The following is a 14,590-nucleotide window of genomic DNA, read 5'->3' on the forward strand; positions in this document are numbered from 1 at the left end:
CAATAACCTGCCATTTTATAATTAAAAGAAAAAATAAATGTTAGGAAAAAATCCAGTAAATTAAGAAAATTACCTTCAGGAGAGATTGAAAATATTGATTTTAATTTACAAACTATGTGAACTCTTCATGCCCTACTTCATGACACAATTATAAGTCAGACTGTTAATTCTGCATACGTATTAGAAAATTGATTACTGTACTATGGGAATATTATTATATTTGTCATTAACACAAAGTCATTTATATAAAATGACTAATAACTCTGACTTTCTAATTTAGGCAGGTTCAGGGTTGGTTCACCAACTGCTCAAACAAGATCAATTTTAAATTCCTGTTTTCAATGTAGGCATACATCAAAGAAGGAAACAAATTCTGCCTGCACCAACTATTGCTCTTCCATGAATACCAGCTTAGTGCTTTTATTATTCTTTCATAACCAATGCCCCAATTTGTATTGTTTATCTATTTCAATAGTTGGTACTGCACATATTACAGGCAGCTTCTTTAAAATAAGAATTCGTTTATAACAGTAGTTCTTGTTGAAGTTCCCTGAACTAACCAAACATTTTCAGCTTTATCCAGTGGAGGCTTAAGTATATACAAGGATGGAGATTCCCTAGCATCTGTAGGCAATCTCTTTGCATGCTTAACCACTGTTAGTGAAAAACGTTTGCCTAATACCTATTGGAAACTTCCCTTGTTTCAACTTGCTGTAACAAATGCATTGTACAATTATTTACTTCTTTAGTTTTCATTACCTATGTTTGTGACAATGGATTAATATTTTTGTGTTTTAAAATATGAACTGAAATTTTATCCTCTCTACCGGAGAAGCGTATACACACCCAGGCACACAACTAAAAAAACAAAATGGAAAAACAAAGTTTCTCAGTGCTTCCCATGAAATTCAAGGAACATTTTATGTGATTTGGGAACTTAAGAAAGGAAAACAACTACTATACAACCTATTAGAAACATTTGGAGCTACAGGGATCATTTCTCCCTAAGTTATAAACTATTAGTTAAAAAAAAAAAAAAAAGGCATTTTTGGATTTTCTACAGGCTACAGGTGGGATTCAAGTTCTTCTATAATCAAATTGATTTTGGTGTACACCCACATTTTCAGTGCTGTTGCAGCAGTATATTTACAAATTGCTGCTAGCAATGGAAAAAGAAAAAGGCTAAATTTCATCAACTAAAAGTTGTAACACGGATTAGAATTGTCTTAATGAAGTCTTGAAAGATGATATATATTACAAATACAAACATTTAAAAGACTGATTAACTAAACATAAAATTTAAAGAAAAATGTTCAAGAAAAAATTAGGAATGGAGTTCATAATTCTATACATTTGAGTGAATATCTGTATTCCATATATATATTTACATATTTACAGATAGATATTTTTTGTTGTTGTCTAAGCTCAAGTAATTTATGATACCAAATGGCTGTACTGGAATATAAAAATAAAATGAATGAACTATAAAATAAAGTATAAAATAACTAAAAAAATCTCATATAAGGCTGCAATAATGCAGTTCATGTTTTGCTATCCAAGAAAAGATACTCTTATATCCTCTACATATTATTATTCCCAGGTAACTGTCAGAACCTTCTTAATAAATCTGCAAACAAGTAGCAGGGAGCATAAGTTAAACAAAGAAGTCAAACCTCACACCAAATGTTCAGTCTGCACTTATACATATTTAAATAAAACACAGCACCGACAATTGCAGTTTAATTCTTACCTGCATAGAATTCTGGACTATAAACCGCACCAACAACTGGATTTAATTTCCAGCCTGCAGCAAACATAGAAACATAACAGAGTTAATATTGCAATTACTGATAATAATAATGTATTGTTTTTTTATTCTTCTTTTTTTTTTTTAATAGAAACACACATAAAATGCATTCAAGGTCATTTTAATAAAAGTTTTATAGATGTCTTAGATCACTGATCTTTAATATCAGAATATTCTGATTCTCAAGTATGGAAACAAGTAATGAAATAAATCATTATCCAGATATTTCAGTATTACAAGTAGTACTGGAGCAAATTATCAGGTGAACTAGCTTAGTCGAAATGCACAGTTACCATGGTCTTACTGCCTTAAGTTATGCAATTACAACAGAACTAGTTCAGGTATCGCTATATCATGTAATAACAGAGTAGATCAGTTCTTTTTCATTGCTCTAAATCTCCAGTTACACACTAGTGAGGCCAAAACAGCTCATTTGCTGGACACAGGGTACTTCTGCTAAGCGTGCGTTAGCGTATATTACAAGGCAATAAAATGAGCATTTTCATTCTACTTTAGATAAAAAATGAAAGTGTAGGCACTGTAAAGAACAGTCCACCGTGACAGAAAAGATAACTGTGCACTGTGTGAACCCAGTCAAATGCCAGAGACACTTTTTTTCCAAATTGAATTTGTACTTCAGACTCTCTGCACTGAAATGGCACTACACAGTCATGTATCAGAAATGACTATACAACCTGTGTGTACAGGTGGCATATTATGATGAAATAGCTGGCTTATATGAAAATGCTCCAGTCATGTTCTGCCAACCTCTTACAATGGCCAATATAGACAGTGCCTTTGCTTTAAATAACCACTGTCCTACAGCTGGCCTAGAAGCAAGCCAGAACCAAGGGGTGTTCTGTGCCATCTGTTCAGGCAACACTCCAAAGAATTGCTGTTGAGTCCTTATATGTGATGCTGCTCTTCCAGGCACACGGGGCACACGGCTTTGCTGTAGAAACAGGGCCTGTGTTCAAAGTGCACATGATGCTAAAGATAGCAATGTTGTAGGAACTTGTGGAGAACTTGTAAGATGACCCTATACAGTCATCTAAAAAAAGTACAGATTAAATGTGCTAAAAGCAAGGAAATAATTACATATTGCACAGTAGAACAAGCTTTGGTAGGAAGTGGGGCACAGCAACATAGAAAGGATTATTTTTACTTTTTAGAGCAGACAGGTATGCATTGCCTGAGGAATGCTTTGGTGGGAAGGAAGCCCTGAGACACTGTTTGCTTTCTTCCTGTTTGCATCCAGAACAAGAGGAAAGTGAAGCGAGAGGGAAATTAACTGCACTAATTGTCACTAGTTCTGATTTTGAATTTAAGTTTAGATTACCAGAAGTCTCAAATACAAGATACTGCAAATATTCCTCATCTAATCTCTGTGCCATGTTTCTCATTCGTTGCTGAGGTTCTCTCAATCTACTTGCACCTAATTCTCTATTCCCCATGACTTTGGAAGAGCAACCTGAACTGATGTAACATGAGCATCAGAAGAATGCTAAAAAAAAATATCTAGAAATTACAACCGTGAGCAGGATAGGTTGGAACATCTAAAATTTATCAAGTGCTTTTGTCAGCAAGTAGAACTCTTGACTCTGAATTCATGCACAATGAAGAGGCAGTTCTATCTCTGAAGCACATCCAAAATCATCTCATCTGTGAACAAATTCACACCAAAAAGTCCCACTAGAAACTGACCATTTATGAACTGTTCATTCCAGGAATTGTCCGAAGTCAATGGAAAGCATATTTATTTCAAAAACCACCTAGCACATAAGAGCAAACTGCTTATCTGAATGAAGCTGCATATATAAAAAAAATATTAAAAAAAAAATGTTGAGATTTGTTTTGCTTTTAAGTCCATTGCCTTTAGCAACCATATTAACAATACAAGCCCAGTTATCAAGCAACCAGCAATACCCAGGAATGAAAGGCAAAATGGAGTGCATTTTATTTTCAAATTCCAATAAGCACTAAGGCCTTACATGTTGTCATTTAACCATATGTGCCAATAACGTGTCAGTCACAACATACACTTTGAAAAATGAAGCCACCTACTAATGAAGAACTGGTTCAGAAGAAAGACACAAAGAAAAAGTCTCTGGCTATCTTTCTCAGAAGCATCTTTCAGACGCTAGGCTCACAGAAGGCTCACAGAAAAATTACCTTTATTTTTTTTCATTTTTAAAAACAAGAGTGATCTTTAATAATCAGCTTTAGCACTGGTTAATTCCTGACAAGAGAGTAAAGAACTGGGATCTCAAAACGACAGGATAATGAATAATAGAAACACTGTTTAAACTGAACGGAACGTACTCCACATCTACACTTTATTCTTTGTCAGTTGTAACAACTGTGCTAGAAGAACATGGTTCTACTTGTGGATTTACTTCAGGGCACTTGAGACAATAAAAAAAAGTTATAAAAGTAAGTATCTATGAACTACAACTAGTCTGTTATATAACCACCCATCAAAAGGTGAATATCAGACAAGAACATCCTGCATCTGCATGCACCCTTGGATGTATACATTCGCAAACAAAGTCTAATTTTCAGGCACTTAGGAAGATGCTTCACAGTTCTGCTGGAGATCTCAACCAGATAGAACAGGCTGGAGAATCACGGATACAAAACACTACAAGTGAGTAACACTAAACAGCAATTTATCTAGTTTTGGATATAAATAAAGGACAATGTGTGACACAAGTAACCCAGCAGTGCAGAACACAAAGGTGAATCTTCCTTAAAATCAGATTCCTAAAATCTCATTTCCAGCATGACCATCCACCAACACTATGAGTAATGTGCTACCGATAAGCATTTTAGCTTTAGCATAATATGCATACAAAAATATATATCATCATTGATATCAATTCTACTTTTATATTTTTATGATTACAGTATAGCAGGCTAAGTTCACAGTACCTGTCATATGCATAAATTTAATAGCTTTTTATTGTAACAAAATCTTGCTTTGTGATCCAGTCAAGCTTCATGTCTCTCTTGTTAGATTCACTGAGATGTTTTAAAGTCAGTAATAACGGAGGAGATTTCCCATCTGCATCATTTGGCAAGTTACACATTTACATACAAAATGAGGAAGAAAACACTTTCTGAAAAATCATTAGGTATTTCAAGACTCTTCTTCTCCATATCATTATAACTTGTTCAATTATTGCACGTCAAATGAAAACTGTCACTTTATTTTTACCACATTAGGAAAAAAATATGACTCTCTAAATAAAAAAAATGAAGTCACCGTTCGCCATGGTTTTTAAAAAAATCGCAGTAATGAATGCTCAAATACAGAAAATAAGATTCATTATATTTCAAAACAGTAAAGAGTCTAAGCTAAATGTGGAAATTGTTATTGCTGTATATGCAGATTTCATCTGCTTTCTACTGGATGGGAAAAGCTAAATTAAATTGGAAAGCAAATAATTACAGCTACACATTCTAGTAAAACAGGAAAATGTAATTGCAATTTACTTCAATTGATGTATTATTGTTTGACGATGAGTTAGGAACTTGTTAGCATTTTCTGAACTAGCAAGAGCAAATAACTTCTGGAGGAATACATTTCTCTGTTGCCAGAGAAAACATTTCAGAAAAAATTTCAAAATGTTTTGTCTCCAAACACCTTGAATATCCATAGATTACGTTTTTATCATTAATTTAACTTTTTAGATCAGTATGAGAATAACTTTTCTAAGCAACTGAGAATTTAGATTACTCCATGGAAGAAAGGCTGGAGTCAGCATTCAATTGCAAGTTGCCCTTTACTTTTAACTAAGCGCATAAGGAAGACAAAAGAAATATCTTTGCTCAGATACGTGACTCAGTATTATAAAGGATCTCATGCCTGACAGAGGCATTCTTCCTCCACCATCCAAGAAAAACTGAATCCTTTGATCAGTTTGTTTGTTACAACATTAACACCACACAAAGCTAGAAGACAATAATGCTACCGGGTGTATTTTCCCTATACAAAAACCACTGTGGTTAAACTCGCAGATTCCAGACAGGCAAAACGCTCCACGTTATGCCCATCCTTGTGAACTTCCATTAATTAAGCCCAGCCATAATGTGTTTTCTTCCTGGGTTGCTGGATAAAGCGTGAGCCCAAGGAGATGCAGAGGATGCAGAGTGTGACACTTCATCCGTAGATGAGTCCACCCACCCACCGGAAGAGTGAGGTTTCACATGCACTGACATAAAAACCACACAGTGAGATATCATGCACTTACCATTCGTGTAAGGGTTGACGGTCTTTTTATTTGTCATTACACGTGCTGTTGCATTATTTACCTAAGCACATAGAACACTGGATTAGAAAGGGTTACAAGGATAGCCTGTGGTATTATTAAATGCATGCATTATCATTGCTATTAGTCATGTAAAAAATAAAATGCAATTTAATTTATAGAAGGCAACAGGTGCATAACAAAATCATACTATTTATAATTACATTTACTTTCATAACCATTTTAACTTACAAATCATTTCAATAAAGCAAAGTCATATCATTTAAACTTTAATAAAAAGACATTAAAAGCAAATTAAAAGGTACTGCATAATTTAAGACTTAAGAGCATGCTAGTATTCCATGATAACACTGATACAATAAATATTCAAAACAGAAAAAAAAGATCATATGAAGGAACATGCAGTGGAGTAGAAGGGAAATAGACAAGGTACAAGGAAACAAAGAAAATGTCAAAAAAAGGGACAAACGAATTTTAGCAGTGTGCAACATAACCCTTTAGAAGAGAAGTACCATTGGAAAAGCAACATCTAGCATTCAACACTTGGAACAAGAGCCTTTTTCATTGCAAGAATTAACAAAATCATTCAAGCTTTAAAATCACAGCTAACAAAAGGATAAAAAGAGGGTGCATTATTTAACACAATATGGAGTTAACAATCTGAGTAAGATGTGCACGAAGTCATATCCTCAATCCAATCAGTGCCTCCCAGGCTTGCTTAAAACGTACACTCAATTACAGGCGTACCAATATAGAAAAAAATGTAGCATCAAGAAAACTTAATACAACAAGTCAAAAAAATTCACGTGGTATATCAGCGCTAAATACGTGAAACGGCAGATGGACTTCTCCACTTACCATTCAGCACCATCGCCAGCATGGGTATGTATACAGTTACCATGGTTACTGAGAGTTTGGTGAGGGCCCTAAGCGCTACCGTCGAAGGGGGAAAATGAAAAGGCAAAATATGCAACATCTTACTCAAAAGACGACAGCATTTTCAATTGGTATTTTTTTTTTTTAATTCTAACAAATACGACTGAGGCAGTATTGAAGGGGATCCAGTGGTACTAAAATGAGTTTCTATTGTTTCTTTAATAGATACGAATGGCTCAGGCCATCTAGCCAAAGGAGCCTGATGGTTTCAATAAAAACGAAATCTTAAAATCGGTCCATCTCTAGTCTGCCTTTGTTTCTTTTTCTTGTACATCTTTTGGATGCTTCTTTTCCAATCTGAATTTTTTTGAAAGCCACTGTGGATCCCGCATCAACCCTGCAGAAAAAAATAAAAAAATAAAAAAACAAAACCAAAACCAAAACCAAAATCAAAAAACAACTTTTTGTTTGTTTTTGTTTTGTCTGTCACACAGTTTTTTTTGTTGTTGTTCTCAATTTTTGCTGTTGTTGGCTGATTTTTTTTGGGACTCTACTGCACCCATTGATTCACAAAATGTCCAAAATAATAACTTCAAAATATTAAAGATTTTTTTTTTCTCCAATTCCACCTTTCAGCAATAATGATAATAATAATAATAATTACAAAAGAAATAATAATAAAAAACCCAAGTAAGGCCAGATTCTCTCTCTTTATATATAAATATATATATAAACAATGGGAAGGGGAAAGGGGAGCACACAGAAGACACCAATGATGCATCTGAAACAACAAATGAGAGTGAAGCAGACATTTATAAAAAAGATGAAAAGGAAAATATTTTGAACATGCACCTCGATTTTACGGCCCTCTACCACGGTGCCGTGTAATTTCTCCCTCGCCCTGTCCGCATCAGCACTATTTTCGAAAGTTACGAAACCAAATCCCTGCATGCAGGAGGGAGAAGGGGGGAAAACAACATGCACATTATTATTTCAGTCAACGACCACTTGTTTGCTTATGTTCTCTCTCTTTAATTTAATATTTTCTTGTCCTTGCTTCATTTCTGTAACATGCAAATTAGAAAATTATAATTGTATTGAGATGTGCAATAAATAAGCGACAAATGTGAACAAATTTTTCTGTTATCAATTACATAATACCCTCTGAGAAGTTCAAAGAATGATACCAAAAATACCTTTCTATGTGTCACTACAGAGGAAAATAAATCTAACAATAAGAAAATTAAAACAAAAGAAATTACAGTGTCTTCACATAGAAAAAAAAATGAACTAATGAGAAAAGAAAATGAATCACATTTTAACAGCATGCAGATATCTCAACAAAATAAAAAACATGTGCACAAAATTCAACACTGAATGTCAATATACTCTAAAACATTGCCTACTTTATCATGCTGTTGTGATCATTAGAAACACTGTTCCCATGCAACACTAGGGTAACTTAAACTTTTTTCAAACTATACAGCCTTTACTTATTTTTTTATAAAAACAAAAAAAAAGAAAAAAAAGAAAAAAAAGAAAAAAAAGAAAAAAAGAAAAGAAAAGTAAGCCACCAACAAAAGTACTCTCAGAACAAAGAATAAAACTTCCTTGTATTAACAGATCAAATAAAATCACATGATGTGAATAGAAAAATAAACTCTGGTAAAGGAATAAAAATGAAAACGCTTTGAGTAACTTTAACTGGTTTATTTACTATTTCTATATTTTACTTTCCACATGCAACTGCTAGTACTCCAGAATCCCATGTTAATGAGACAGGAGAACACTCAACTAATATGAAATTCTCCCCAGGACAAATACTTCACTTTATAATATTAGGCTAAGCAAACATTTCCAATCCTACTAAAATTATTTTTATTATGCTAAGTTAAACTAAGCATTGTTTACAAATATTTCATGTAAAAATGTTGTAAATACTTTACAAAATCAGATATCATAAAGCATTTTAGAAACATACACCAACCCTTTGAAGGAATTGTTACATTAGCACTACAACGCTTTTGCAACCTTTCTTGAATAAGCTCAAACTTCTATCACCCTGAATGCTTCATAATTACAAACACCTGCAAGCTGTACATGGCCATATTTTTAATTAAAGCATTGCTGCATTTATTTGAAGTCGTATTACAACCTTCTTCTTCAGTATTACTTAAAATTTGCTTTTGTTTTGTTGCTCAACTGTAAGCCATGCATCGTATCTATCATACTGAGGTTGGCAGTCTTGCACGCAGCAAGGGGATTGGAGCTTGATGACCCTTGAGGTCCCTTCCAACCCAAGCCATTCTATGATTCTATGATATCTCCTCAAGCTTCATCCTCCCTTTCATCCTCATTCTGCAGAACGTTCACTGAATTTGAGGGGTCAGTGTTCTACCTATCATTTATACGGTGAGTGAAAAAAAGAGGACAAAAGGAGGATACTTATGCTTTTCATTGCAAATAGATAGCTAAGACAAAACTAAGTATTAACACATAAAACACTGAGGAAAAATGATGGACATGAACTACAAAAATAATGCATCGACAAAACAATTTGGAGAAACTGGCAGGATTGTTACACAGCTGTTTGCCTTATTTTGCCTACTAAAAGACCATACTGATGCATGCGAGTTTATAACATAGGAAGAGATTTCCATACAGTAGCAGTTTCTATCCCGTTATCTCCAAAGTAGTTTAAACGTGTAGAACATTGCTCTTCTTATTTTTTATTTATTTTTATTTTTCTTCATTTTAAAGCCACACTGAAGACTGAGCTCGCGAAGGCTCCATCAGCATTCTCAGACTACATGACACCACGTATTTTCTCCACTCTACCCTCTGCAATTTTAAGACAAAGCCATGATCACAAGACAATGAGCACATCATTATTTTTCCAGAAAAAAATAGTGGTCCTCAAGGGAAAGTAAATACTCTTCCTCTGTATTACTCCCTACGTTTTCGATGCCTACACAGACCTTACTTTAAACTCTAAATATTTATTTCCTCATCACTGCTACCCCAAAACTAAGAAAACACTAAGAACACTAAGAAAACTTCACAACAGAAACCACTGCTGAAACCAGCAATGGAGTGAACCTATTTCCACACAGTTCCATACATCTTTGCTTTTCTCCATCCTTGCTGCGGAACAATCCCCCTTCTCAATAGGGGAGCTGTTTATAAAATATAGAATCATTCTCACTAGCTCACAGTGCTACCAGTTAATTTTTTTCAAATAACTGAATGGAAAGAAAAACCTAATTATATTAAAAAATTGCAAAGAGATAAAAAAAGTGGAGCTACAAGACAAGACAAGAACTTCAAAGATTCTGAAATAAATACCCACTGTATTTTTTTCAATGTTTTGCTATATCTCACACTATTGAAATTAAGATTTTATTTTTTTATGCAAATGTATAATTTTACCTAGATTACCTTGAAATTCAGCCACCAACCGAAGATTTGTTCATCCCATATTTAAATAGGTGGACAAACATATTAGCATGCATTTCACATGCAGCTGATTCAACAGTTAATTTGGCTTAGCATACTATATATTTTACTAACCGGTAATATAAATTTCTTCACTTTATTTTTAAGTCTGTCAAATGACTTAAAAACAGACAAGTCTGTTGGACAAATCTCCGTTTTATTTTAGGAGATGCATCGGAGCTGCTGTTATTTGAGAAATAGCTGTTGCTGTAATATACAGCAATTGTATACTAATACATACACACCAAGAGATTTATGCCAGTATACATGTAGTATATAGATAGCTGTCTAGAACACTGATATACAGCTGCTAGCTTTTGTACTCAAACTTACTGAGATCACTCAGTAGCCCTTTCAGATTCAGTGGGATTGATGTTTTAGAAGAATATAGATAAGAACCGCTAGGAACAGGACTTTAATCAGACGCATCTTAAATCCTACAGAAGAACTTGAAGTGATCAGATAAAACCCAAATATACTCTTGCTGTTCATGACATGTTTTCATTATTGACATGTTTTCACTACTGTAGGATCACTAGAGAAAACCCTCAGTTTAGAAATATTCCCCACCTCCCCAAAAGACAAATTTATGCTGTCTGATGCATCAGACAGCAACCATGGAGGCTGAAAGTCCTGTGTATGCAAGATTTAATGGCTGAAAAAAGGCATAACCTACCACAAATTCTACTCATTTCCACCCAGAACCAATTGAAGGTGGCAAGTGCAGGATGTCATTTGAAATTCGTAAAACTATCTGGTAGGAACAGGTTCTTCACAATCAACATCTTTTGCAAAAACTACTCAACCTTCATAATGTAAAGATGATATGTTTCAGCCAACATAGGAGATTATCACCAACTTGAAAAGACCACCTTGTAAGCCATTAATTTCCATAAGTTTTGGTTGCTTAGTGAAGAAATAATTAAGTGTTCAAATTGAGTTTGGAGTGGTAGGCAAGAGAATTAATTAATGAATGTCAGAATAATTCTGGAATATGGATCAGAAAACTTTAAGTATTCTATTAAAGAAAGAGGAAGGATGAGAGAAGGGATAGCCTTAAATATAGAAATTAAATACTAACACATAAAAGGAAAAAAAATTAAAATGTATCTGATTTAAGAGAAATTTATGATATATGTTTCATTTTAAAAGATGTAAGATTACAGAATAATGGGAAATAATTACTACTAATAAATCATATATAAGAGTTGCTGGCAGACTGAAACATTAGCAGTCAAACATGACAGTTTTCTAACATGAGAGAAAAAGTAAAAAGATAGCATGCATATGCCATACACATAAACTCTTATACTGCAGCTGATATCATAGGTGAAACATACTGCGAAATTGGCTACTGCTTCGAACCAGATAATGAAGATGATGCAGGCATAATCATTCTGACTGATTTCTAAATATAGAGTATATTGTTTGAATTGAAGGCAATGTAAATTTCAGAAAAAAAAATTAAAATGTTTTCAGTATAATGAGAACCTTTTTAATCAAATAAAGGATTAAACATTCAAAGGGTTGGTGTACTAAGCTTTTACTAAAGAGGAAAACATCTGCAATTAAATAATCTGAAACGATCATATTTTCTCACTTGATTACTAAACAAGATAGTTAATAGGTATTATTATTATCTTTCATTTCAATAGGAAAAAAACTACACTAATACAAACTCACCTAAAAATATCTTTAAGTATGGACTCATCTTATAAAATATACATGGTAACGATAATTGAATAATAAAGAAAGCAGTTATCAACATTCCCATAAAACAAGTGACAGTTTCAAGTAGTTAAAGTTACCTCTTTTAAAATATATAAGATGAGTCCAACGATTTTCTTTCTGCTTACCAAACTAAATCAGAATGTGCTTTTCAATAACACAGGCTTTCAGATCTTACTTATTTTTTACATTAGCGCAGTTATTTCCTTTTATTCATTAAAAGTATATTCAACAAACTAAAAAAAAAATCTTTGGATGAATTAAACGGCTTACCTTTGAGCCTCGCTCATTAAAAATAATTTCAACATCTAAGATTTTACCAAATTGCTGCAAAGAAATAGAAAAGTTACATGAAAAAAAAGATAATTTAATCAATTCTATCATTAGTAGTACAAACATTTGTTGCAGAAATTGATGCACTGTATCAAAAAGTTAAAGAACATAAACTCAAGGATAGTCAAGCACCAGAAAAGACACACTGAAGAGTAGTCAATACCATTAAATCGGGTACGTCACGTCTCTATGATACCATATATTCATTTATGAATTTAAAATTTATTGAGATGTTCTGACAGTCATCACTGAACTGTAAACACACTGAATTGAGAGTCTGAAATTTCTTTCATTACTGTTGCTTTTCTTTTCAGATAGTAGATTACTTCTTGGTGATTCATCCTGTTCAATTGCCACCCATGGTTTTTCAAAAATGTAATATGCTATTGGATTAATTTGAGCGGTGTATGATAAAATATCACTAGGAAGACAAGATTAATGGCCGGATAAACACTGTTACCCTCTGGTCAGCACACCCTTCAAAGAACCTGTGTTTCAGAAGATTTTTTGCTGTTGCTTTTTCCAGAACAGGTTTGTGCTTTACAGGAACAGGATGGAATCAATAGGAAATTTTGTCACTAGCTTCAAGGGAGCGAGGATTTCTCCTCACCACTGCTGGAAAGGGATATCCTTTATTCCCTGCGTAATTCTTGTCTTCCTAAAATGTAATTTGGCAAGCTAGAATAGATAATTATGTGCTAAGGAATTTTCCTCAGTAGGGGGCTTTATTATAATATTATAATATTAACTCTTAATTCCATTGATCTTACAATAGCACAGTCATCTAGGCATTGCTCATTCACACAAAACCTGACCAAATATTTGACTCACACAACATTTAGTTAGAGTTACTTTTGTAGATGAGACATTTTTGGGATGTGACATTCCAGTACATCAGTGGGTCATTTCTGTTTTTTCTTATGTCATTAACATGCTCTACTGATCGACATTAACACTAGTAAATGACATATACAGTGATTAAACAAAAAGGCAGAAATTAGAGGCAGACAAATGAAGAACAATCTATCAGCAGTGCAAGGAACTGCAGAAATCAACCAGTACTGCAGTTTTTTAAGATACAACAAACACAGGATAGAAAGGATAGCACTTCTTTACTTCATAAGTGGTTTCGTCTTAGTTACAAAAATCAACCATCATTTGTTATCCCTTGGCTTATTTTACGTTCTTGTATTCACAATCTAGTTAACTAACATTCTAACTGCTATTTTAGCCTATAAGTAGACAGTGGCTGTTTAAACAATTCCTTCTCTGCAGTATTCATGTCAATATAAAAAAAATAATCTGCCATGTGCATAACACAATCAAGATGCAGCATTATCATTTCACTTTGGATATTTCATTACTCTCACACTTGCAGAAATTTAATTTTTCCATCACACCAGAAGCTAAAGTTTTTTAAGTAAGTCTAAAGCTGGAAAACTCCAGCCACCCTATCTCAAGAACTAAGACACAAATACTGAGAAGAAATGCAATTTTTATCATTTATAAATATAAATAACTGTCACAGAGTTCACTAAAATTCCTAAACGGGTTTTTTTTTTTAAATGTGCTTTCAAATAAAATAGATCTCTTTTACTTGGTTTAGGTTAAATATTTTTTTCCCCCCTCTAGAATGTTAATTTCTAGAGGATTAAAGGGAACTTACTTGCAGCAATTCAGGATACAGGAACACAGACACCATGATTTCTCAATACCATAACAGGATCCTTTTTTCTAGTGAACAATTCCTTTATTTCATACAAACAAATACTAGGAACATCTTAACACACGCAAAAAGACATGAGACGAATTTAAGTCTGAGCCAAACACAAGAGATCTAGAGAAAGATAATGGCAAGTAGTATGAGGGCTGCTCCCAAAGTAATGCCTCCTATTTTACTGTGTTGGCCTACAATGGATTTTGGTGGGAGGGCAGCAGAAGTTGAACCTTCCCATCAATATTCTGTGACATTTTGATGCATTGTGACAAATGGCAGCAGAGAGGCACCCTGACAAAATGGCATCTGACGTGGAAGTGTATATGAAGCAGATATGTGTCACTGAAACCCTTTATGCAAAAA

General features: G+C 33.7%; 1 protein-coding gene across 1 annotated transcript in view; it reads right to left on the minus strand.

The window, feature by feature from the left end:
* The window catches only part of RBFOX1 (RNA binding fox-1 homolog 1), a 15,068-nt gene extending 2,507 nt beyond the window's left edge, over positions 1-12,561 (minus strand). Inside the window, exons 1-4 of the mRNA XM_031555774.1 lie at positions 12,451-12,561; positions 7,807-7,899; positions 6,061-6,121; positions 1,751-1,804 (exon numbers count right to left, since the gene is read on the minus strand). Of these exons, the coding sequence (XP_031411634.1) occupies positions 1,751-1,804; positions 6,061-6,121; positions 7,807-7,899; positions 12,451-12,561 (319 nt within the window). The remainder of the gene's footprint in view (positions 1-1,750; positions 1,805-6,060; positions 6,122-7,806; positions 7,900-12,450) is intronic.
* Between the last annotated feature and the right edge of the window lie 2,029 nt (positions 12,562-14,590).

The sequence above is a fragment of the Meleagris gallopavo genome, chromosome 16 (assembly GCF_000146605.3).
Source record: "Meleagris gallopavo isolate NT-WF06-2002-E0010 breed Aviagen turkey brand Nicholas breeding stock chromosome 16, Turkey_5.1, whole genome shotgun sequence".
Classification (NCBI taxonomy): domain Eukaryota; kingdom Metazoa; phylum Chordata; class Aves; order Galliformes; family Phasianidae; genus Meleagris; species Meleagris gallopavo.